The 26,691-nt window shown below is 42.4% G+C and overlaps 1 protein-coding gene across 3 annotated transcripts; it reads left to right on the forward strand.

Annotated features, from left to right (window-relative positions):
• Window positions 1-1,888: 1,888 nt before the first annotated feature.
• On the forward strand, window positions 1,889-26,509 carry LOC143498878 (long-chain fatty acid transport protein 2-like). 3 transcript variants are annotated; one of them, XM_076993771.1, is made up of 11 exons: window positions 1,889-2,449; window positions 4,739-4,948; window positions 5,574-5,732; window positions 6,046-6,170; window positions 8,999-9,193; window positions 9,309-9,399; window positions 9,524-9,722; window positions 10,235-10,332; window positions 10,622-10,752; window positions 26,030-26,097; window positions 26,237-26,509. In XM_076993771.1, the coding sequence occupies exons 1-10, from the start codon at window positions 1,972-1,974 to the stop codon at window positions 26,081-26,083; spliced, it is 1,740 nt and encodes a 579-aa protein (XP_076849886.1). In that variant the 5' UTR covers window positions 1,889-1,971; the 3' UTR covers window positions 26,084-26,097; window positions 26,237-26,509. The 3 variants fall into 3 exon arrangements, with proteins under 3 accessions (XP_076849886.1, XP_076849896.1, XP_076849905.1); XM_076993781.1 differs by having other exon boundaries at window positions 26,240-26,509; XM_076993790.1 differs by lacking the exons at window positions 26,030-26,097; window positions 26,237-26,509 and adding an exon at window positions 11,468-12,988.
• The last annotated feature ends 182 nt before the right edge of the window (window positions 26,510-26,691 follow it).

The raw sequence follows: 26,691 nt of genomic DNA on the forward strand, positions 1-26,691 counted from the left end.
GAGACACGCCGATTCTTTTCTAATCTAAACAAGAGAGCACGAGTGGACTCGTGACCCATGTTCTCTGGCTGTAAGTTATTACCTGAGGTCAGTGGGTTTAGCCAGGTTTATCAGCATGTTAAAGTCTGCTGCTTTAAACATCCGTTATCAGAAAGGTGTGTTATGCTAGAGTGACCCAATAATCTGAGCTGATAGCAGAGTGTGCCAGAGCATGGCTTCATTTTACCGCCCAATATAACTCCTGTGGTTAAAACGCTTAGTATAACAGTGCCAGCATGTTGGTAATAGCCTGTGCGAAGGTCAGTAAAACTGTGTCAGACAACCAGCAGTTACACAGAGAAAAAATTTAAATAAACTGACAACCCCACCCCCCTCCCCCCGCCTACCCGCCCTTAAGATATTCATTCACATTTTGACTGTATGCCCTATTTTAGCTTATCAGAGTAGGAGCCAAGATCATAGGACAGCAAAACTGATATTGCAGTCCACATATTAAAGTCTCGTTTTTATTTCTCCAGTAGCAGGTTGTCAGTATCAGGAATAAAAATCTACAATTAGCACCCAACTGTGATAAGTTCAGTTACACACACCGGTGTGTGTGCAATACAGCAGTACTGCTCTGTGGGCTTCGGGTCGCAGTTCAGCTGGTCTCCATTAGGCTTTGACAACCACAATGGCACAAGTATAGGTACAAAGAGGCTACTGCACAGTTCGTTAAAGAACAACTGAGATAAATGCATTGCATTTTGATGTGCACCAATTCTCAGCTGAAATTATCAAACAATCCATGCTTGAGGCTACACTGTTTTTATATTACATGGTACTCCTCCAGTGATTCATGTTTAAAGGTGTGATTCTTGATTTTTTTTTTGGATGCAGCATGGTGAGTGTGCTTTAACACTACACCATACACTAACACTATATCACACCTTAACAATACTCCACACCCTAACACTACACCACACCCTAGCACTACTTCACACCCTAACACTACACCACACCCTAACCATGTAGAGCAGTTGCTCCAGTCAGCACCCTGCAACTTGATACAACTCTGCTCATCTCAAGACAGATCCACCCATTTCAAGACAGCTCTGTCCATCTCTAGACAGATCTGTCCATCTCAAGACAGATCCACCCATCTCAAGACAGCTCTGTCCATCCCAAGACAGCTCTGTCCATCTCAAAACAGATTTGTCCATCTCAAGATAGATCTGTCCATCTCAAGACAGCTCTGCCAGAGTGAATGTATGTTCTTCTTTTTCACTGCAGTTCTTCTGGCCAGCAGCCAGAGGCTACGGAAACCATTACATGATACTTTTTCAAATTTATTTTACATAACTTTATGACCAGAATGTAGCTTTTTATTGAATCAGGCTTATTCCCAATAAAAATACTGCTCAATGAAACTTTCTGGCTTTTTATTACATGTCATTATTTACTAAATCTTTTCATTTAGCAGTTCACACCACTGGGCTAGGCTAGACCACTATGAACCAACATGTATTTTGGAATGTTTAATGTTTGTTATGTTTCCAATCTTATTTTTCCATCACAAGGACGATAATGGTATAGCACATTATTGATTATGAAAGTGATCATAAAGAAAAATCTATTAAAAAACTACTAACCACATAAAAGTCAATTCATTTGTTTCTCCCACATATTAAATTAGTTTCCTTTCATCAGGTCCTATTATCATTGCTTAATCTCATTATTGCATGATATTACATGTTGAATTTCCACCATGTATTAAAAGTGATAATGGAAGTGTAGTAGCATTGAGGTCGACCTCAGTAAGTAAGGGACCAGATGGGAAACTTGTGAACGTGGCGTACAATGGAATCCCATTTGCTCCGCCTTTGCTCAAAAAAAGTAATAAACACACTGTTGTACACTTGGTAACTTTTCAGCGCTAAAGCGTTTGCACGAATAACTCAAACTAGCGATAGTCTATCTGTGCTTGTAAAGATGCTCTTACATCTGTTGTTCCTTTTGGCTGGACTGGTAATTTTGTCACTGCTAATCAGAATGTTATTTCCTTATTTCTGGGCAGACGTTTTTTATCTCAAAGACATTGTCAAGATATTGCTGAAGTTTGCCTCGCGCAGAAGGCGGAGACCCTTGTTTCTCGCTTTGGATAGATTTTTGGAACGGGCGGCTGAACATCCGCACAAGCCTTTCGTTGTTTTCGAAAACAAGATTTATTCTTACGAGGATACAGACAGAGAAAGCAACAAAATAGCAAATGCCTTACGGACTCACTCCGCTTTGAAAGAAGGGGACACGGCTGCCATTTTCATGGGGAACGAGCCCGCCTTCATCTTTACCTGGCTCGCTCTGGCTAAATTAGGTTGCGCGTCGGCCCTTCTCAATAACAATATTCGTTCTAAATCCTTGTTGCATTGTTTCAAATGCTGCGGCGCCAAACTCATGATCATTACTGCAGGTGAGGTGCTGCAGACACATTTCGATCTAGATCAATTTATAATGTCTTTACACATGTGACTTTACACATCAGGCCTTCTAGATAATGGGAGTGTGTGTGAACTGGAACATGGAATGAACTGTACTCTCCCTCCCAGATTCCCTTTAGGATAGATGCTAGTAGGTAGGGTTAGGTTTTGGATATTTTAATCCCTCTGTGTGGAAAACTAGACATTTTGTCAAGTTTTATGCATTCACAAAGGAAGACTAACAAAATACACCATTGTTTACAAGAAAATGTCACTACTCAACAGATTTAAAGCCAGAGGAATGCTCGCTACCGTGGTGACAGCATTTTAGCTGAATAGATCCTTCAGCCAAACACTTCAGCTAGACTAGCAGGCAGATGCAGTAAGAACATGTAGTGACACTTTAATCTCCTCTCACATTTGGACTGTATTTGATTAGCCTGCTACACTGGGTCCCCTTTGACCCCTTCGATCTGCACAGCAGGCCCTGTTTAGACAAGAGGAATGATAGTTTACACAGTGAATAAGACACTTTTACCTCAGCAGTTTTTTCTGTTCAAAACTGGTTTTAACCATGCTGTATACATGCTGTTGAAAGACAAATGTCTGGCAATGGTATACCATCAGCTAAAATGCTTATGGCTGAACTGACCTAATGTTTTGCAGATGTCATGTCAGGGCATAGATTACTATGTAAAAGTTCAACTTTAATATGTACTGCCATATATCATTGCAGTGGCTATTCTCAGACAGATGTGCAGTTGGTAGGGCTGTCGCGATAACCGCAGTATAGCAATACCGCGCTATTGACGAGAAAATCGCAACGTACGGGAATTAACCGCAACAACCGCAATATTTGTGTTTTTTCCCATGCGAGGGGAAAGTGCCTGTGCAAGAGTTAAAGTCATTTTCCCATCAACCCCCTGTTATCATCCGGTGCGGCTGATCAACAATCCGTCTCCTTTTTTCAAAGATGGAAACTACGGTAGATGCTCTGGTCAAAAAACAAAACGCGACTTCGCCGGTTTGGGAGCATTTCGGGTTCAAGTCAAATCCACGCAGATCCACTCGCTTGGTGGCGCGTCTAGATTTCCTCTGCTCTCCAAACTCGCCCGCAAGTACATGTGCATTTGTGCAACAAGCACACCATCAGAGCGAGTTGTTAGTACTGCCGGGAATATTGTTAGCCCTTTCCGCTCCTCACTTAAACCACATAAGGTGAATATGTTGGTTTTCTTAGCGCGCAACAGGGACGTGACAACTCGGGTTTAAGCTGAGACGTTATTTTTCTGGTTAAAGAAAGATTTCGTTTTATTGATTTATTTATTAAATTCTCTTTTTGTGTTTAAAATCTCGTTTAAAATATTTACCCTACACTTTTAAGAAAGCGAAAGAGCATGGGTTCTTACTGCATCTCATTTGACTTCTGTGTTCTCTATTTGAAAATAAACACATATTTAACTGCTCTTAAAACTGTGTCTTCTTTGCAATTTAAAAACAATAAGAACCCCTTTACAATAAAACAATTATATAGCTCTAAAATTAAGATTTTAGACGACAAATGACGCATATCGCGGTGTTGAGCCACCATAAATAACCGCAGGGGAAATTCTTTCACTGCGACAGCCCTAGCAGTTGGCTTAATGTGTGTGGCTGATGCTTCTCTTGTCAGGGTTGACATGGTTATTGTTTGCAATTGCTGTGAGTGATGTGATTTGTGTTTGTGTGTCACAAGCAGAGAACATGCAAACATGTGGGGCAAGCAGTTTCTAACGAAGCATTTAATGAAACAAAAGATCTCATGACTGAAACAAAAAATGAAACAAACTCAGTGTAACATCAACTGGCGCAGTGGTTATAACAGTAAAGTGTTTTATACAGACAAAACTACTTGATGACACACAGGTGCTATGGCAAATGAATAGGAAACGTGACACCTGTGCGGGGTGCTGCACAGAAACCTAAGCAACATAAAGCACACAGAACTAAAAACAACATAAATAAAAGCCACGTGGTGGTCACCACTGCTAGACACAAGCTGCTGACAAGAGGAAACTGTCACAATGTGATTGGTGTGCTGATGTGATTGATGTTTCTGGTTAATGTGACAATTTGATGTGGATGATGGGGTTCATGTTTGTGGTTGGTAGGTTTAATTTGTAGTTGATGGGATGCATGTTGGTGGTTGATGGGGTTGTTGTTTATGATTGTTGTAGTTGATGGGGTTGTTGTTTGTGCTTGATATGGTTAATGTGGTTGACTGAGATTGTTGTGTATTGCAGATCTCCAGGAAGCAGTGGAGGAGATACTCGAGTCCTTGTGTGGGGATGAGGTGTGTGTGTTTGTCATGGGGATGGTGTGTGGGTCTGTTCACATGCAGAGTCTCAGTGAGAAAGTGAAGCAGGCGTCAGACACTCCCATCCCTCACTCACTACGAGCCAATGTTTCATTCAAAGACCCTGCAGTCTACATTTACACATCTGGAACGACAGGTACACATCCATACACACAGCTGAAAAGACATATTTAAGAAGATTTAAGAGCAATCATCGACTCTTCATTCCATTGTTATAAGGCAGGGGTGTCAATGTCCGGTCCTGTAGTGTTGAAGTTCAGCAAAGTGTCAAATGCTGCACAGACCTGGCCATTGATTGATAGGTTGTGGTGCATTTAAGCAAGTTAGTATCCAAATCACACTAGACTCTGGCCTTTTCAGACCAGTGTTTCTTACCACATTCGACATTAATTAGTTATCCAATTTAATGTCACACAGTAGTTTCAAGTCATCAGTCAATTGGCAGTTTTAGTAGGTGTGTCTACGTAGAGCAATCGCTAAATTTTGCTGGACACTGGACACTGGACACGGCCAGAGTCTGACTCTCTCTATATATGTATCCTTGAGCTGTGTGTATCCAGTGTGTGCGCCTATCCATATGTCTGTGAATGCTTGTGTGTGTTTGTGCCTATCCACTTGTATATACTTGTGTGTGTGCCTGTGTGTGTGTCTGTGTGCCTATCCGTATGTCCGTGTTTGCTTGTGTGTGTGCATGTGCCTATCCATGTTCGTGTATGTGTGTGTTTGTGTGTTTGTGTGTGTGTGTGTGTGTGTGTGTGTAGGTCTCCCTAAAGCAGCAGTGATCAATCACACTCGTCTGCTAGCTGCTCTGGCAGTGCTGGCATCTAATGGCGTCACAGATAAGGATGTCATCTACGTGAACCTCCCACTCTACCACACCGCAGCCTTCCTCATAGGCTTTATCGGCTCTGTTGAGACAGGTGCGCGCGCGTGTGTGTGTGTGTGTGTGTGTGTGTGTGTGTGTGTGTGTGTGTGTGTGTGTGTGTGTGTGTGTGTGTGTGTGTGTGTGTCACTGGACGGTAGGGCTTTCACCTCTCATAAATGACAAAGTTCATTTGTCATTACTTAACACCACTCCCTTAACACAGTACTGCCCATAGAGTCCCATAAGTAGACCTATAGATGGTTGACCTAGTAAATGTAGATGCAATGTAATTTATGGTAAAATATATTGCAGGTGTAGTTTGCTTTGCCAATCTTTTCTTTAATTAATAAAACATATTTTCCTGTAAGGTTCCACTGTAATTCTGAAGAGGAAGTTCTCTGCATCTCAGTTCTGGAATGACTGCAGGAAACACAATGTGACAGTGATCCAGTACATTGGAGAGACCATGCGCTACCTCTGCAACACACCCAAGGTGACCATCACAGAAGCAAACACACCAGTCCTTCTTAGAATCACACCAAAACAACAACACCAACCCTCACAGGAGCTAACACACCAGTCATTCTCAAATTCACAGCAACACTACAACACCTGTCCTCTCAAATACACATCTGTATGCATCTGTCCCCTAATGGCACACAGGTGTGCATGTTCAAATCATGCCACAAGGTTGAAAACCAGAAATGTGTCCGATTTAGGACCCTTAATGCAAGTGACTTAAATATGATTGCATTCTTGTGTCCACACAGCCCTGAAAAAAAATCCGACCTGTGTCACAAAAAACCAAAAAAAATCAGACTTGAGTGACTTCAGCCTGGTAATGTGAACATAATGTCAGATCACACCAGCAATGAATGAATGAATGAATGTTTCAATTTATATAGCACCTTATCTAGATACCCAAGGCGCTTTACAATTGTTAACACAGCTACGTTACAGACAACCAATCACACACCGGCGAGAAGCGGCAGCCAATTGCGCACAGCGTACTCTCTACCGGGATCCACAGCCCCCTGGGGGACTGAATGGGGTGCAGGAAGGGGAGAGAGAGGACAGACCCTAGTGACAGAGCACCATCCACCACTGGGCACACAAGCATTCATGCACACACACTCAGACAACAACTTGTTTTTATTGAACAGAGAGAGACACAGACACACACTCAGGGAGAATTTGTCTGGGACTGCCAATTTACCTAACCTCCATGTTTTTGGACTGTGGGAGGAAACCGGAGATCCCGGAGGAAACCCACGCAGACACGGGGAGAACATGGAAACTCCACTCAGATAGGGACTTGAACCCAAGACCCCAGTGCTGAGAGGCAAACGTGCTAACCACCAAGCCCATAGCAATAACCAGGGGTGGAAAGTAACTAATTACATTTACTCACATTACTGTAATTGAGTACTTTTTATGAGTAATTTGTAATTTTCTGAGTAGTTTTTGAAATATGTAATTTTTACTTTTACTTGAGTACATTTTGACCGAAGTAGTTTTACTTCACTACATTTGAACGCACTCACATTACTGAGTAAAAAAATATTGATGGTGAAAAATTAAATGCAGGCAGAAATTTAAACTTCTGAGTCCCAGAACTAAAGGCCAATTGCGTGGCCTTGCCTTGCGCGCGCCCTTTCCATTGTCTCATAATCAGGTCGTAATCTGGTGCACTTTTTTTCCAAATGGATGAGATTGTTCTATCTTTAAAACTTCTAACTATCAGATTCTGTGGGATCCTGTGGGCATTTTATTCTGAGTAGTGGAATGCTGTTGCATTTTAGTTTGATTTGTGGCATCTTGTGGGCACTTAATTTTGTGTGCATTTTGTTTTTTTTATTCTTATCATAGTGTTGTCCGTTGGACAATAGGACTGAAAATTGTTTGCACTTTATGGTACAGGTTGGGACTGTCCTTGTGCTGTGAGGAAGTATGTTCCTGAGCCCAGCTGATCTGCAAGTGTGGATGTGCACTTAAATACGCTTTGAAATCTATTAAAACAAGTTGTACTGAATTTGGTTCATGATTCATCCATGCATTAAATAACTGAAAGTACCTAAGTAACTTTTACTCAAATTACATTTTAAATGAAGTAATTTTGTACTTTTACTCGAGTAAATTTTGAGATGGGTAATTTTACTTTTACTCTGAGTAGATTTTAGGCAAAGTAATGCTACTTTTACTCAATTACAATTTTTCAGTACTCTTTCCACCTCTGGCAATAACACAACAATAATGCTCATAGTCAAACCAGCAGTAATACATCAGCTCTCTCACAGAAGCTAAGACACTAATACTCCTCAAATTCACACCAACACATCACTCCCTAGTACACGCCCAGTGTCCTAAATTATCACTGAGTGCAATGTGGGTGTGCTTAGGGGAAATGCAGTGGAATGATTTGTGGACTCAAGTGAATTCAGCTAACAGAAAGAAACCTATTTAAGTGAGGTTTTAATTCAAAGTCATTTTGTAGTTCATAACAAAGTTCATGAAAAATCTGGTGGTGAAAGAGGTTCACTATGAAACTGGCTCTGTTGCAGCTGTTAAGTCTAAAGTGTCTTTTCGGGAATTCTGGCCCTGCGTTAACATGCCGTCTCAGTGGAATGAGAGCAGCTGTTCCTCCTTTGGTCACATACTGGGATCATGCCGTTGGTTAGAGGCAGACCAGTGCTGCTTCTCATACACTGTAACACACATATACATACACACTCTGACACTTGAGGAACCAAAGTCTTTGGGTCCTTGTGCTGGGTCCAGGGAGGTCCTATGCTGGTTCTTGGGGAAATTTTATTTAAAGGGCTATGTGGCAATCTTTAGTTTTTTAGGGGTGCACTGAGGGTTTGGGCATGTATTTTAGGGGTGCACTGAGGGTTTGGGCATGGTTCAGGGGTGCAGGATGGGGTCAGGCGAGTCTTGAGCTGTAATTGAATCTTCAAGCAGCATGTGATGTCTGACCTTACAGAGCCATGTGATCATGGTGTCAGGCAGAGACAGACCACTGTATGAGCCGTGATCTGGGAATAGAGCAGACCTTTACTTAGAAATCCCACATCCACACACCATGAAACTCAGTCTCCTCAATGCAGGCTGTAAAGACTCAACTTGTTCACCTTCTCATTGGAGGTATCAGGTTTAAGTTGTATGGTAAAATACTCAACTCTGTGCATTTGTGTGTGTGTGTGTGTGTGTGTGTGTGTGAATTACCACCATGTACAGTATGTCTCTTTATCAAGGAGTCTTTAAGTTACTCCTTTGATTAAACTCCTACAGAACACATTCATCAGCTTATTGTCTTTGTAGAGGGAGGACGATAAGGAGCACAGTGTACATCTGGCCATTGGGAACGGCCTGCGTGCAGACATCTGGAGAGAATTCCTCTCCCGTTTTGGTAAGATCGTGGTGAGAGAGTTTTACGCATCCACAGAGGGCAACGTGGCCTTCATTAACTACACGGGGAAGATTGGTGCTCTTGGCCGAATCAACTTCCTGCATAAAGTGAGACCTTACACTGTGATAATTCCTATCCACTCCACACACAAGATAAGAAGAGATATCTGTTTATAGCATTTCCACTGACTACATCTGAGTGAGAATTTGCACTTATTTGCAGAAGCTGTTCCCATATGCACTGATTAAATATGACACAGAACTAGATGAACCCACCAGAGACGTCAACGGCAGGTGCATCGAAGTGCTGAAAGGTCAAAATGCTGATCACTGAGTTAAATCTAATGCAATATTTTAAAAAGAGGGTTTCTGAAAATGGTTACTCTGTGCACCAGAGGAAATACTAAAGCCTTTGTGTGTGTATGTTTTTGCATTTAGGAGAAACTGGACTCTTAGTATCAAAGGTCACAGAGATTGCTCCATTTGTAGGTTACGCTCGTAACCTGGAGCAGACAGAGAAGAAGAGACTGCGTGATGTTTTCCAGGAGGGAGACGTTTACTTCAACAGTGGAGACCTGATGAAGATTGACAATGACAACTTCATCTACTTCCAGGATCGGGTTGGGGACACTTTCAGGTGCAAAGTAGGAATGGGTTAAGATGCAATCAGGTGCAAAAAACTTTTCTAGGATTTAAGATTCTCCCTAAATGAGCCTTAACAGCAGTGCACCTGTAGGAGTCTCTTGTGGTTTCATAATTGAAATTTATTTGTAATTATTCCAAAGTTTCATTTCTAAGAATGTCAAATATAAAAAAAATTTCAGCACAGTAAAATATAATACGTAAAGATACTATCTGCTGTTCTGCAGTGTTTTTAGATTGAGATTCACTTCCACAGCAATGATTATAGTTTAGTGGTAGATTCTTGTTCCATAACACTAGCCCCAGTCTTTCAGTGGAGCAGCACTGCTCTGGGGAGACACAGGTGGAGCAGCACTGCTCTGGGGAGATACGGGTAGAGCAGCACTGCTCTAGGGAGACACCGTGGGGCAGCACTGCTCTGGGCAGACACAGGAGTGGAGGAGCACTGCTCTGGGGAGACACAGAGTTGGAGGGAAGGAGTGTGTTCACACTTCACTTTTTCTCCAGGTGGAAGGGAGAAAATGTTGCCACAACTGAAGTCTCAGACATTGTCACTCAAGTGGACTTCATTAAAGAGGCAAATGCTTATGGAATTGAGGTCCCAGGTAACACCTCACACTCTGGTCTCACACAATCTTTTGATGCTCTCTGCATTTGTATGAAGTTTTGGTGAGGTGGAGTCATTATATGTTTGTTTGAAAGTGATTAATATTGTATATATAATTGTCATTATGCTATTTACTGTGAAACATTGTGTATATCTGTATATTTGTTGGGTAACTGCAATAGTTTGATTGTATTTGTGTAGAATCAAATTTGATCAATTATCTTTGCTCATTGTGATTTTATGTTTTTTGCTTGTATGTGTGTGTGATTGCATGTTTATATGTATAGGCCATGAGGGAAAAATTGGAATGGTGGCAGTAACAGTGAAAAACGCAGCTGAGTTTGATGGCATTGAAATGTTCAACCATGTCACAAGATGCTTACCAATCTATGCTCAGCCACGCTTCCTACGAATACAGGTAACCTGCACCCACACACACAGACACCACACATAGGTAAATGATACACTGCTCAAATACATGGGCAAACCATGTACACTGCAGAAACACACACCAATAACTAATTCTCAACACTGCACTGTACATTTCTTTGTTCTGTCTCGTTTCTATATTGTTTCCATCTGATCTGTCAGAGACATAGATCTCAGTTGAACAAACAGTATATCTCTCTTAGTTTTTCTAGTGTAAAGTGTTTATTTTTCACACGTAAAATGTGTTGTGGAGTGTTTGTGTAAACTGAGTGTTCATGTATTGTGTATATAATGTGGTGTGGTGTGTCTGTGTAAACTGGGTGTTTATGTATTGTGTGTAGAATGTGGTGTGGTGTGGGGTGTCTGTGTACAGTGAGTGTTTACGTATTGTGTGTTGAATGTGGTGTGGTGTGGTGTGTCTGTACAGTGAGTGTTTATGTATTGTGTGTAGAATGTGGTGTGGTGTGGGGTGTCTGTGTACAGTGAGCAGAGGTGGGTAGGAACGCGTTACATTTACTCCGTTACAGTTACTCAAGTAGCTTTTTGGACAAAAATGTACTTGTAAGAGTAGTTTTAATTTGAAAGACTTCTACTTTTACTTGAGTAAATATGTGCTGAGAAAAACGCGACTTTTACTCCGTTACAATCTGATTTGCGCCGCGCGCTACCGTTACTTTCATTTTGTAAATAATTCGTCTTTTCAGTGAGAAGACTGACCAACGTCTCGTCACGTGAGTATGAGTGACCAATCAAATGAAGCCGGTCAGTCACGTGATCACATACACACACTTTCTCCACCGGTAGCAAGAAAGTATGGTGACAGAAAAACCTACCGTGCATTCCTGGCCTCACATAAAAAGGACAGTTGTATAATGCGGTTGTCAGTTGTGTCTGCCAAACGTGTGGACATTTCAGTCTACAAGAACTCAACATCAAATTTGATAATTTGCGATAAGTTTGCCGTATGTATTATTTTGTGTAATGTTATATCTCTGAGGCTGTAACGATCTGCGCTGGGCAGAACAGGGAGGCGGACACAAACGCTGAGGAGAGCGAGATTTAATCAAGGAAATTCCAGAGGCAGAGTCGTAGTGGCAGGCAGGGGTCATAACGGGTGGGCAATCAGAACAAGAAATGTAGACAGGCATAACAACGCAAGGAAATAAACAGGGCACTAAGACAATGAACGAATACTCAAAACAAAACACGGGGAAAACGCATACAAACTAGAGCAACCAGGTACAGAGCACACGAAAGACAGAGCAGTAAACTTATGGACCATGGACACTGAACAAAACAACCGATAACTAGATCTGGGAGACACAGGGACTAATATACACAGAACTTAACTGGGAACAGGTGAGAACAATGACACAGGGGCGTGGTAACAAACGAGGAATCATCAAAACCAACGAGCAGGGCGGGACAAACAGGCAGGGAACACAGACATGAGGGAACCCAGAGTGACAGCTACGAGAGGGGGCATTGCCCTACGTGACAGAACCCCCCCTCAAAGCGTGCCACTCTGGGGCACGCAAGGGCAGACAGGACAGGGACACCGACTAGGACAGGACGGAACTACGCCACACGGTGAGGGACAGGAACAGCAGACACAGGACAGACCAGAGGGACAGGACCGGGCAGAACAGGACATGGGACCTGGGGCATGGCAGGGACAAAGACAGGGGACATGGAGACTGGCCAAGAGCTGGACAGGGATGTGGTACGACACGGGACACAGGGAGGCTGGACAGGGACAGGGCGAGGCACAGGAGCAGGGCCAGACAGGACAGGACCGAGGACAGACACGGGAGTGGGGCCAGGGGACAGGGCAGAGGCACACACGGAGGCAAACACGGCTTGGACAACTGAGACTGGGACAGGAACAAAGTGGGTGATGACTTGGGGAACAGACATGGGAACGGGGACAGAGAGGACACCACTAGACACCGACACAGGGACGGGCACAAGGACACGAACAGGCACACACACAGGAACAGGAACCAACACAAAACCAGGCACAGGACACGGGAGCAAGGGGAACATGGGAAACGAGACAGGATCACAGGGCAAAGCAGGGGGCACAAAAAGTCCAGGCCCAATAGAGGGCAGCACAGTCTCTGGGGACACAGGCACGGCCGGGCAGCGGGTACAGGTGCGGCCGGGCGGCGGCCAGCGGGAACTAGAGCCGGCAGACAGGCAGCGGGAACCGGAGCCGGCAGACAGGCAGCGGGAACAGGCAGTGTCCGCTGGCGGGCAGCGGGAACAGGCAGTGTCCGCTGGCGGGCAGCGGGAACAGGCAGTGTCCGCTGGCGGGCAGCGGGAACAGGCAGTGTCCGCTGGCGGGCAGCGGGAACAGGCAGGGTCCGCTGGCGGGCAGCGGGAACGGGAGCCGGCGTGGACGACCTCTCCTGGGTCGCGGGGACAGAAACCGGCGTGGACGACCTCTCCTGGGTCGCGGGGACAGGAACCGGCGTGGACTGCCGACGGGCAGCGGGAACTGGAACCTGAGGTGAGGAGATGCGCTCGGGGGGCGGAGCCACCAAGCCGACGTCATCGGGGGGCAGGACCGCTATACTGACGTCATCGGGGGGGCCGGGACCGCCATACTGACGTCATCGGGGGGGCCGGGACCGCCATACTGACGTCATCGGGGGGGCGGGACCGCCATACTGACGTCATCGGGGGGGCGGGACCGCCAAGCCGACGTGGCCAGTACTCCCCCCCAAAAAATACTTGGGGGTGTCGTGTGGAGTAGCCGGCGGGATCAGAGGCGGTGGGTCCTCTTCCTCAGGGTCCTGGGAGAGCCTGGAAGAATACACAGACACAGAAGCCCCTCGGTGGCTCTCTCTGCGACGGCTCCGCCTCCTCTGAGGCTTCGGGAGCTCGCAGAAGCCATCGAGAGCCAACCGAGGGTTAAGCAAACGCCAGTCTGTGCACTCAATCCGTCTGCCCGCGACTTGTACTACAGGTTTCTCCTCCCTATAGTGATCAAGTCGGGCAGACACGTAGCGCTCAACAGGAGTCTCGACGCGAAAGCCAGTCGAAACCGAAAGTGACTGGGCTTTCGTTGGTGCGCGTCGAGACTTCCGTGTTCCCACAGCGCCAGGGGAATTTCTGTCTCTGGTTCGTTCACGCTGCGATATCGGAGAGTTGAACTGGACCGAACCAGCCAACATCTCATCGCAGCGATTAAACTCACCAGAGTCTCGCTCCCTCGCTGTGTCCTTGTAAGATCGGTTGTTATGTAACGATCTGCGCTGGGCAGAACAGGGAGGCGGACACAAACGCTGAGGAGAGCGAGATTTAATCAAGGAAATTCCAGAGGCAGAGTCGTAGTGGCAGGCAGGGGTCATAACGGGTGGGCAATCAGAACAAGAAATGTAGACAGGCATAACAACACAAGGAAATAAACAGGGCACTAAGACAATGAACGAATACTCAAAACAAAACACGGGGAAAACGCATACAAACTAGAGCAACCAGGTACAGAGCACACGAAAGACAGAGCAGTAAACTTACGGACCATGGACACTGAACAAAACAACCGATAACTAGATCTGGGAGACACAGGGACTAATATACACAGAACTTAACTGGGAACAGGTGAGAACAATGACACAGGGGCGTGGTAACAAACGAGGAATCATCAAAACCAACGAGCAGGGCGGGACAAACAGGCAGGGAACACAGACATGAGGGAACCCAGAGTGACTGCTACGAGAGGGGGCGTTGCCCTACGTGACAGAGGCATAACGTTTGTATGATGTAATTATTAAATGTAACAGTGCAATACTAAAAACCAGTTCACACTCTGAGTGTACACACTAGCAATATACGATGATTAAGTTTGCTACAAATTTATTCAGTTGGCGTCAATTTGTAGCTACATGTATTGGCTGACAGTCTCATCAGTTAGTGCCTTTGTGGAACACATTAAAGTTAAACACAGGTTTACACACAAGTTAAACAAAGTTACACAGGTCTAATAATTAGGAACAAACTAAAATACAAATTATTTATAATAAATACATTTTATATATTATTTTTTTATAATAAATTATTTTTGTTTTCATTAAGTCAGTTTCCAGTAATTCAATTTCCCATGATGTAATTTACTGTCTTATGAGTACACGAGACAGTACTCATGCATTTACTCACTACTTGAGTAGCTTTTTATCAAAGTACTTTTTTACTTTTACTCAAGTAAATTTTAGGATGCATACTTTTACTTGAGTAACATTTGGTTCAAGTAACAGTACTTTTACTTGAGTAAAATTGTTGAATACTCTACCCACCTCTGACCAATGTCATATTGAATCCTATGGATTAGGAATGGGATGTCACCTAAGCTCATATGTGAGTCAAGGAAGGTGAGTGAATACTTTTGGCAATATAGTGTATGTCTTGTCAATGTAGCAGATGACTACTGGTTATTGTCAGTGTTGGGAAACTAATTAGTTATAGTTACTCACTACTTGCTCAAAAAAGTAACTGAGTTAGTAACTGAATTACTCTATAATAAAAGTAACTCGTTACCAGGGAAAGTAACTATTTGCATTATAGTTTAAAAAAAAAGTTATATGCCAATGAATAAGGATTTTTTGAAAAAGCAGTTTTCAGTCAGTTGAAATGAGTAGATCAGAAAGGTGTTTAACTTTTGATATTTATTGCACATCAACAGACCAGTGCTGGATAAAATCTTTTAAAATCCCAAATCTTTGTAAAAAAAAAAAGAAAAGAAAAAAGCAAAAGTAAACAGTTACACTATATAAAGTGCATTTACATCTATCAAATTAAATTAAATGATCTCAACTAGGGTTGTCCCGATCCGATATTTGGATCGGATCGGCCGCCGATATTGGCAAAAAATGCGTATCGGTATCGGATCGGCAGACACGAGAAAATGCCGATCCAGACTCCCGATCCAGTTTTTTAAGTCCGATCCCGGTTTTCCTGCGCACCCATTTAGATAATCCATTCCAGTTTTTGCTAGTGAGAGTAAAATCCGGTCTGCATTTTCCAGCACACCTTCAGCACACGAGCGTAGTTTCTGCCCCAATTTAGCTCCGTGGCATCTCGGACCGCCGTGTAAATTTGAAGTTATCGGTCAGTTGTGTGGGATTATTTTACCTTAAAGCAGGTATCACCAAATGGCGGACCGCGGTCCGGATCCGGACCCGAACGCCGTCCTGTCCGGACCCAATCACATTAACTGGATTCCTGATTAACTGGATACGGACCCAAATGCCAAAAAAAATTTTAACGGGAGACTATATTTTAAACCGGAGAATTTATTTTCAGACGAGTGTTACGTTCACCACCCATTTGAGTGTTACGTTCGCCACCGCGGACCCGGACCTAAGGTCTGAGCTATCTGCCAAAAATGGACCGCGGAAAGATTTAATTGATTACCCCTGCCTTAAAGGATGACAAAGACGAAGAGGTAGAGTGCAACATATGCCACAGTAAAGTCAAGCGTTGTGGTAAAGCTGTAAGAACTTTTAATACCACCAATCTAGCAATCAAGCATTTAGCGAAATACCACCATAAACAACATGACGAGTTTCTAATGAAAACCGAAGACAAAAAGAAAGGTCCTACACAACTAACACTGGCAGAAACGTTTGAATTGAAGGGAGTGTATAGATGGGGATGGAGCAGCAAAGTGTGGAGTAGAAGGCATTTTGCTTTTAATTAGTTTACGATATGTGCACGGATTTTTTTTAAGCTTTGGTTTACTCTTGTTCAAGAGCACTGATGGATGTTAATGTTAATAATAGACTATTTTCCACTCAGGTTGTGTGTGTTTTTTTTTAAATATAATTTACAATATTATTTGCACTTGTGGCTTTTTAATCCTTGGTTTACTGATGCTATTTCTGTTTGTTATTTAATATTTTGTCTATTTTGAGTTTATTAATTGCTAAATAAACAGGTCAGTTTCTCCTTACCAACCATTGTGTATTATTCAAACACACCTAATTCAGCTGGCTACTTGTTATCAAGAGTAAAACGCTTTTCAACATGAGTTTGACAACAAAGTAAGTTGGCTAAATAACTTTAAACTTTAATACATGCTCGGATAGGCCGGTATCGGTATCGGCCGATATCGGTATCGGATCGGAAGTGCAAATAAATATCGGTATCGGATCGGAAGTTCAAAAAGCTGGATCGGGACATCCCTAATCTCAACCTGAGACAACTGGTTTGTTCAAAACAGAAGTAAACTTAACAATAAAACCTCTATTCTTAATTAAATAAATCAAATACCCAGTCTGGTAGACATTCAGGAACTTCAAGTATTTTCTTAAATAATGTTTATATCGCCACCTTGAAAATGGTAATTTCTCTTCGGCTTGCTCCTGACTTGCCATTTCTGCCTCTTCTCCATTTGTGTTGTGTCACTGGTATGCTTCGGCATGCGTGTAAAAACACTGGCTCTGATTGGCTACCATAACGCTGCCTTAGCCAATCGCTTACTGACTTGTTTTAAACAGGTGTTACACCGAGAACTGTGACCTATTGAGATATGTTACTCCTCACTAGCCTGGTCATCGGTCCGCTTGCATTACTGTTAGTATATAAATATGTATATATTAGGGGTGGGCATAGATTAATTTTTAATCTAGATTAATCTCACTGAAATCTTGAAATTAATCTAGATTAATCTATATTAAAATGGCTCATATGCGTGCTACCCAAGTAATGACTAAAAGTGAGTTTTTGAGATAGGGTTTCTTAATACAGGGGGTGTGTAACGCGCTCGAAGGAGGAGACACGACGAGCGTCGTATGGTGAACATGAAACGAAACGCCCACAGGGAAGGGTCCGGGACTGTCACCGTAACAGGGTGCATTAGACCAGGGGCTCATCTCCTGTTTCCAAAATGCATCAAAGACTGCTTGAGGAAGCTGTTCTACTTTGATATTTGAAGAAAAAAAAACATGCTCAATAAAATGTAGGCTACTCGTGTTCAACGGTTTATTCAGTTAAACGTGAATTTGTAAGCCTATACTGTACATTAAAAGGGGTTGATAACATGTTTATCAGCATGATATTTGAAATGTAAGCCAAAATTTAGTACATTTAACCTCACAGACGTAATTTGAAAAAGCCGGTTTTGGTCCTCTGCAGTTTTAACGGTTAAAAAGAAATATTTAATCAGCAACGAATCTAGCGCTAGGACCATACAGAAAACGACCGCTCCGAGCTCCGCTCCGGTAACACTTTACGTTCCTAAAAATTAATTTTCCATGAAGCAAATCTGGCGACTTCGTGGCTGCATCCATGTAAACACACGTACGATTTGTAATTCACAGGTTTGAAAACTCGTTCTTGTTCCTACTGTGCACTTTGGTTAGGAATACAGCCGAGCTAAACTATCAAGTTGAAAGTCATCATAGTTTGCTTACCCATTTTGACCCAGTTCCCAACCCAACTTTAAGAGTAGATTAACGGCGATAATTTTTATATCGCCCGATACTGACAAAATGATACCTAACGCCATTATTTTTAACGGCGTTATTCGCAACACTGGTTATTCTTTCCTTGATTTGGTTTAAGTCAGAGGTTTTGAGTTGTTGCACTTTATTCTATTTAATCTCCCTTATTCCTGAGACTAGCGTGATCACATCAACTCCAAATTGAAAAAACCATCATGTTTCACTTCACAATGACTCTCTAGAATGAGTAGAATACAAGAAACAACAAATTATCATGTAGAATGAGAGGAGCAATTTTCTGAGCAGACCACTTTTGCTGCAAGCTCATTGAGGACTGTTTCTGCATCCAAGGACATCAAAATATCAGTCTCGTTGTCCTCCTGTTGTATCTTATCATTTGCCCACTGGACAAATCTGTCTGCAGCTGCTTTGACTGGAGCAACATCTCTGGACATACCTTGCAGGTTTTTCTGTGTTGCCACAACCATTATATGGCCTGGCAGAATGTCTATCCCTTCTGTTTGCAGCTTTTTCATGCTCTTCTATGCGCTTATATTCATGTTTCCAATTTGTCTTGCCAGTAATGAATGAGCTGTTGTCAGTGGCCTATCCAAATGCCATGCAAATAAAGCAATACAGTGCATGCATCTCCTGGCAGTATGTACTACAAGCTTTCTCGTGCCGTCTTTGCAACAGAACACTTTCTTTGCCTGGATGATACCTAAAGAACAACTTCAAGTTATCTGGTGTGGGGTGAATGTAGTAGTTAATCTCTTTTTCACTCTCTTGTGCACTGTGCATGTAATCTTTCCTTTTCACTGACTGACACTTCGGTAACCTCCCCTTCTCTCTTCACCTGATTGTGAGAGCTGATTCCCCTGAACTGTCCTGAACCTAAGGGATAATGTAGATGTCAATACATTAAATATTTTTTCTACTGATAGTTTCCATGTATTTTACCAATTTGGTTGCACGCACAACCTAATTTCTCAATGGTGCGACAAAAAAAAATCTGAGGACGCACCAGTGCAACTAGCTGTTCGACGGCAAAAAGTCTCTGTGGACCAGTGGTAATTTTGTTGACGAATAAATTTTGTCATAGTTTTCGTCAACGAACCTTTTTTTCATGACGAAAACTAAATAAAAACTATACGAAAGGATAAAAACGATGACTAAATTAATGGACATTTTCTTCAACGAATAAAAACGAGATGAAAATATTGGCCAGCGACATCCAATCAGATTTGATTTATTTTGAGAAAGGAAGGGATAAATTAAGAAGAGATCCAACCGTAACTACTTTAGCGTACATGGAGAGGCGGGACAAACCGGGTAACCGTCCAATCAGAACTAACTTCTTCACATCGCTCAGAACCCGGGAAGACCATACCAGCCTGTGAACTGTGGTCACTCATGAAATTGAACTAGAAGTTAACTCGACAGTGTCAGCAGGGAGAAAGATAAGAGGTGATATATGGACACATTTCTCCTTTTACTTTGAGAAAAAGAAGTCAGTGTATAAACCATGTGGGACGACGACGTTGGGAAAAATACGACAAATGAAACGACATCTGCGGGCTATGGCATTGCTGTTTTTACGGCACACTGTTTTAAATAAAATGTAATATGTATTGTTCATAACAAACTCCATGTTTTTTCAGGTAGAGCGGTCTTCTACTGGTCTTCAATGTTTTGTTATTGTTATGCTCAATAACTATAAATTCATGTCAATAAAGTTGTTTGGAAATCTATTTTTGTATATATTGCACAAACGATAATATTCTGTAACTGGTTAATAAATTTCATTTTGTGCAAGTGTATATAATGACCATTTATATTTTAGTCAACTAAATTCTAATGATAATTAGTCGACTAAAATTAACAACTCCAATGACTAACTTATGACCAAAACTAAATTACATTTTAGTCAAAAGACTAAGACTAAAACTAAATCAAAAATTGCTGTCAAAATTAACACTGCTCCCCTCTGCCTTTCACCGGCAGGCAGCAGCACACAGATCATCAGATGAGGCAGAGATGATAATCAAGTTTAACGTTGCCTACAATATTGCAAAATAATTATTTACAAGTCAATATTGTCTATATGGACAGCAATAAAAAAAAGTGAAACCGGTAAAACTGCGGTGTTAAATGTGATGCAGTCAAAAAATTTGGGTGCACCTAACTTTTGTGCTGGTGCACCTAAGAAAAAACGTGCAACCAGTGCAAAAAGTTAGTCTAGAGCCCTTTTCCAGTTATTTCGAATGTTCTCACTCCTGTGCCGCTCTCTCTTGCCTCTCTCAAGTTTTCCCGTTCTTTCTCCTTCTCTGTTCATTTTCCCCTGTTTTTCTAGTCGCAGTTATCTGCAAGTTTTTGTTTCCCCCGTTTCTGCATCGCACTGTGTGTACGACGGGATTTTGTTTCCTGCTCTTATCCTGTATTCGTTTGTATGGAAGATTTAGTTCTCATTTTCACATGGGCTGGCACTTGGGTTTGCCTACCATCTAAACACCTCGCGGTGGATCTCGCCTTCGAGATCCTCCCACGTTACACAAACACAGTACACACAGTAATCTCAAACAACACACAGAACCACAAAACGGGCAGAAACTAAGAAAATGACCTGTAATACTAACAAGCAAACAAAGGCCATACTAAACGTGAAACTCCTGAACACACTAACGAAGGGGGTGGGTTAGAAAACATGAGGAGGGACTATGAAAGACAGGACCACATGGCTACATAAACAAAACATGCTTGACAGCAGGAGAGGGGCTAACTGTGACATTTCGAGTTCTACATCAATCTCTTGCGATTAGAAATCTGACTCTCCCCCCCCATCTTTTATCAGTTGTATCAGTTTCTAAACACTTCTAAACACTGAATAAAGCATAACTTGCATAACTGACTTAAATAAGCAATAATAAGTTCTGAACAACAATCAGCACTGCTTAATCTCCTAAATGAAACCCTCCATGTCCACTTGGAGGATCAGAGACTTATGGTATCGTGTCAAATTACGTCCCTCATCTTCTTCTTCTTTCGGCAATTCCCTTTTAGGGGTCGCCACAGTGGATCAAACTCCTCCATCTGGCCCTGTCCTGAGTGTCCTCCACTGACACACCAGCCACTCTCATATCCTCTACCACTGCATCCATGAACCTCCTCTTAGGTTTACCTCTCCTTCTCTTGCCTGGAAGTTCCATCCTCAATACCCTCCTAAAAATATACCTCTCCTCCCGCCTCTGTACATGTCCATCTCAATCTTGCTTTTCTAACTTTATCTCCAAAACATGCTACATGTGCTGATCCTTTAATAAACTAATTTCTGATCCTATCCTTCCTTGTCAATCTCAACATCTTCATCTCAGACACCTCCATCTCCCTCACCTGTCTCTTTGTCAGTGCCACTGTCTCCAGTCCATACAACATAGCAGGTCTCACTACTGTCCTATATATCTTTCATTTCACTCTAGCCGACACCCTTCTATCACAGATCACCCCAGACACTTTTTGCCATCCACACCACCCTGCCTGCACTCTCTTCTTTACCTCTCTTTCACTTCCTCCATTACTCTGTATCCTCGACCCTAAGTAGGTAAACTCGTCAACCTTCACCAAATCAACTCCTTGTAACTGGACCTGTCCACCGTCTGCCCTCTCATTCACACACGTACTCCGTTTTACTCCTGCTCACTTTCATTCCCCTGCTCTCCAAAGCATATCTCCATCTTTCCAAGCTCACCTCCACCCGCTCCCTACTCTCACTACTGATCACAATGTCATCAGCAAACATCATAGTCCAAGGGGACTCCTGCCTAACCTCGTCCGTCAGTCTGTCCATGACAATTGCGAACAGGAAGGGACTCAGGCCTGATCCCTGATGTTGTCCTACCCCAGCATTTCTCAAAGTGTGGGCACATGGGTATTCCAGGTGGGGTGCAAGCAATTGGAAGAAATGAACCTTTTTAAGCCTGTCGTTTTAATGCCTGTTCGTTTTGCATAAGCCCCGTATGTTTAAAATGTCTGCGGAACAGTGTGAACCAAGGCTAGATTCGGCCCTTTAATGAATTTGTAACCACCCCCCCAGTCAACAAATTACGTTCGCCACCCCCCCCCCCCCCCTTCCCCGTCAACAAATCACGATCGCCACCCCCCATTTGAATTTTATTACCATTTTGTTTGGGTGATATGGGACAGGTGGGGCATGGAATTTCCCCTTCTTCTGAGGTAGGGAATGATAGAAAACGTTTGAGAACCACTGTCCTGCCCCAACTTTAAACCCATCTGTCATTCCTACAGCACATCTCACTGCTGTCACACTGTTCTCATACATATCCTGCACTACCCTCACATACTTTTCTGCTACTCCTGACTTCCTTATACAATACCACAGCTCCTGTCTCGGTACTCTATCATAAGCTTTCTCTAAGTCAACAAACACACAATGTAACTCCTTCTGTCCTTCCCTATACTTCTCCATTAACACTCTCAAAGCAAACACACCATACTGCTGTACACAGATCTCTACCTCTCCTCTAAGCCTAGCTTCCACTACTCTTTCCCAGATTTTCAGGAATCAACTTTATTCTCCTGTAATTACTACAGCTCTGAACGTCACCCTTATTCTTGAAAATCGGCACCATTATGCTTCGTCTCCACTCCTCAGGCATCTTCTGACCTTTCAAGATTCTGTTAAATAACCCAGTCAAAAACTCGTATTCAAATCAAATCAAATCAAATCAAAGTTTATTTGTATAGCGCTTTTAACAACTCAAGTTGTCGCAAAGCAGCTTTACAGGGTTTACAAGGTTAACAATACTATGGGTCCAGAACCCTAATGAGCAAGCCAAAGGCGACAGTGGCGAGGAAAAACTCCCTATGATGGTGGGGAATAGGAAGAAACCTCGGGAGAACCAAGACTCAAAAGGGAACCCATCCTCCATTGGGCGGCCCGTTAACACACAAATACACAAGTCACACATAATTCACACAATCAGACTAGGTAAAAGGTAGAATTGAAAGTTCTGGGTTTTGATATTGTCACTGTAAATGTCTGTTGATGAATGCCAGGCTTTCATTCCGTGTCGGAGCAGTGATGCTGGTATTGTAGGCTCCGACTGCAGTGTTACTCCCCAGGTGAACCCCGGTATCAGCACATCCACCGGCAGCCAGACCATCCCCCAGGTGCCTGCAGGTGCCTGTATCCAATCGTCTTGGGTAGAGCCATGCAAGAAGATAGATAATACAGACTGAGTGGACATGAATTTAAACCACCGTTGATTTAAATGTACGTAGCTCACGTGCCAGTGATCAGCATGTGGCTCCGGCAGACTAATCTATAGCAGCATAACTAAAGGGAGAGGTTCAGAGGTGACCACAGGCATGAGGGCTCACTGAGACATTGCTTTCCAGTCAAGTCATAGTCACAAATAGAGTAATGCCAAGACACAGCTGGATGACAGCATCAACATCTCAGATCACCAGAAATCTCAATGTCTGGGGGCCCCCAAGCCCCTACACCTTACAAGGGGAATTTTAGCTGAAGGCTTGACTAAACAGGTGAGTCTTAAGTCTAGATTTAAAGATTGGAACTGTGTCAGAGTCTCGGATTGGAGCTGGAAGGCTATTCCATAATTGAGGGGCTTTAAAAGAGAAAGCTCTGCCTCCGGCTGTAGTTTTACTAATTTTTGGAACTACGAGAAATCCAGCATTTTGGGAGCGCAAAGGGCGAGATGGGTTGTAGTAATCAATGAGTTCACTCAGATATTGTGGGGCAAGACCATTTAACGCCTTATAGGTTAACAGGAGAACTTTAAATTCAATGCGATATTTAATCGGCAGCCAGTGTAGTGCGGCGAGAGTGGGACTAATATGATCGAATTTCCTAGCCTTGGTTAGGACTCTAGCTGCGGCATTTTGTACAAGTTGTAGCTTCTTTATGGACTGTTTAGAGCATCCAATTAGAAGACTATTACAGTAGTCCAATCTCGACGAGACAAAAGCATGAACTAGCTTCTCTGCATCAGCTAATGAAAGTAAGTGTCTCAGCTTGGCAATATTACGTAAATGGAAAAAGGCAGCCTTAGTGACATTGCATACATGTGTGTCAAATGAAAGATCAGAATCAATAGTGACACCTAAACTTTTTGCAGTAGATTTTGGTGTTACTGAAAAACCATCTAGGGTAAGGGGAATATCAGCCCAATTGCTTCTAACAGCTTTAGGCCCAAGAATCAGTACCTCAGTCTTGTCAGAATTTAGTTTAAGAAAATTAGACGCCATCCAGTTTTTAATATCCTGGACACAGTTCTCAATCTTGAGAGTTGTGGTGGTATCATCTGGATTAGAAGATATATACAACTGAGTATCATCTGCGTAGCAATGGAAGCTAATACCATGTCTACGAATGATAGTGCCCAGTGGTAGCATATATAATGAGAATAATATGGGGCCCAGTACAGATCCTTGTGGGACACCATACTTTACTTTAGAATGCTCAGAGCATTCGTTATTTACTAGCACAAATTGGTAACGATCTGTCAGGTAGGACCTGAACCAGGAGAGTGCTTGACCTCTTATGCCAATGAGTGTCTCCAGTCTATTAAGTAGAATATTATGATCAATGGTGTCAAAAGCAGCACTGAGGTCTAGCAGTATGAGAAACGAAATGTGTCCTTTATCAGAGGATATTAAGAGATCATTCAGTACTTTAGTTAGTGCTGTTTCAGTGCTGTGATGAGCTCTAAATCCAGACTGAAATAACTCTAAGACATGTTCTGTCTGTAAGAAGGAAGAGAGTTGTGAAGAAACTACTTTCTCTAAAATTTTGGATATGAATGACAGATTAGAAATTGGCCTATAGTTGGACAGTTCTTGGGGGTTAAGACCAGGTTTTTTAATTAGCGGCTTGATGACTGCAAGTTTAAATGAACTGGGAACGTAGCCCAGGCTCAGAGAATAATTTATTATAGTAAGCAACGGTTCTACATTGCTGTGCAGTAATTCTTTAAGTAGATGGGTTGGTACAGCATCTAGTATGCATGTGGAGGGTTTAGCAGATTTCACCAGTGAAATAAGCTCCTCACGACCAATTGGGGAGAAGGACTCGAACAGGGCATCAGAGCTGACCAGACAGCTGTCAAGGTGCATTGGCATGTTGACAGGCTCTGAGATAGCACTACTAATGTTTTCCCTAATTTTATCAATCTTATCATTAAAGAATTTCATAAAATTGTTACTGCTACACTCTAGTGGAATAAGAGAATTGTTTTGTTCATGACTCCTCGTAAGGCTGGAAACAGTTTTAAAAAGGAGTCCTGAATTGTTTTTATGTTTTTCTATTAAGGCCGATAAGTATAAGGACTTTGCCATATGGAGGGCATGCTTATATTCAATAAGGCTGCTTTTCCATGATAGTCTATACACTTCTAACTTCATATTTCGCCATTTACGTTCCAGGATCCGCGCGGCTCGTTTGAGGCTACGCGTGTGCTCATTGTACCATGGCGCTATTCTTCTCTCCGTGGCTCTCTTATATCGTAGTGTATATTGTTAATAACAATACATGAATACGCAAAATAAAAATTTTTATTTAAAGGTTATCCTACCTTTTAAACGCTGATTTGCACTACATTATGACGTTTCCATAAGGTAAACAAACTTTACAGAGATACGTCTACAAATACGCGATGCCCTCGGACACGGTAGGAAATAGGGGTGTATTCAACTAAGGATTTTCATAGTCGAATCTGATTCGTCAGCTTTTCCCTTTAGTCGACTAATAGTCTAATCGGGTTTATTTTTATTTTTTTTATTTAGAGCACCTTAAACGGGATCCCATTCTCATTCAGGACTTTTTCCTCTTCAAAGTAGAAACCTAAAACACGGTAGGTTTCTTTTTTTATAATCTTTCTTCAATTACTTACATTTTTCTTAAATAAGAAACCTAAATTTCTAAGCCAATTGTAGTCGTTAAAAGCAAACTATGGTAATTAATTTTACAACAAAACTATTTTGGTAAATTAGCAGAAAATACAAGAAATACCTTCAGTGCAAAAACGCCACATGATGTGCCATCTTGTTGGAGAAGGTGGAGGATCGTTTCGCACGTCCACCTTGAGACGGACATCCTTTTTTTCTCATGAAGGCTCTGAAATTATATATATACTGCTATACTGATATTTAAGACAAAATGAATGAATATGTACATGTGCTGATTGCATTACACATACTGTTATGGGGATGTCATTGTTCCTTCTTAAGGGTCACCCTCATTAACTGGAAATCCTGGCACTGTGAAACCTAACAAAAATACTATTGTATTATAACTATATATATATATATATATATATATATATATATATATATATATATATATATATACCCAATTTTCGATGTCCACACCCATGCCAAGCCAAAAAAATCTTCTGGATATGGCATCCTTCATCTTGTGAATTCCACAGTGTGAGCCTATGACACTT

Source organism: Brachyhypopomus gauderio, chromosome 2, assembly GCF_052324685.1.
Source record: "Brachyhypopomus gauderio isolate BG-103 chromosome 2, BGAUD_0.2, whole genome shotgun sequence".
NCBI classification, from domain to species: Eukaryota; Metazoa; Chordata; class Actinopteri; order Gymnotiformes; family Hypopomidae; genus Brachyhypopomus; species Brachyhypopomus gauderio.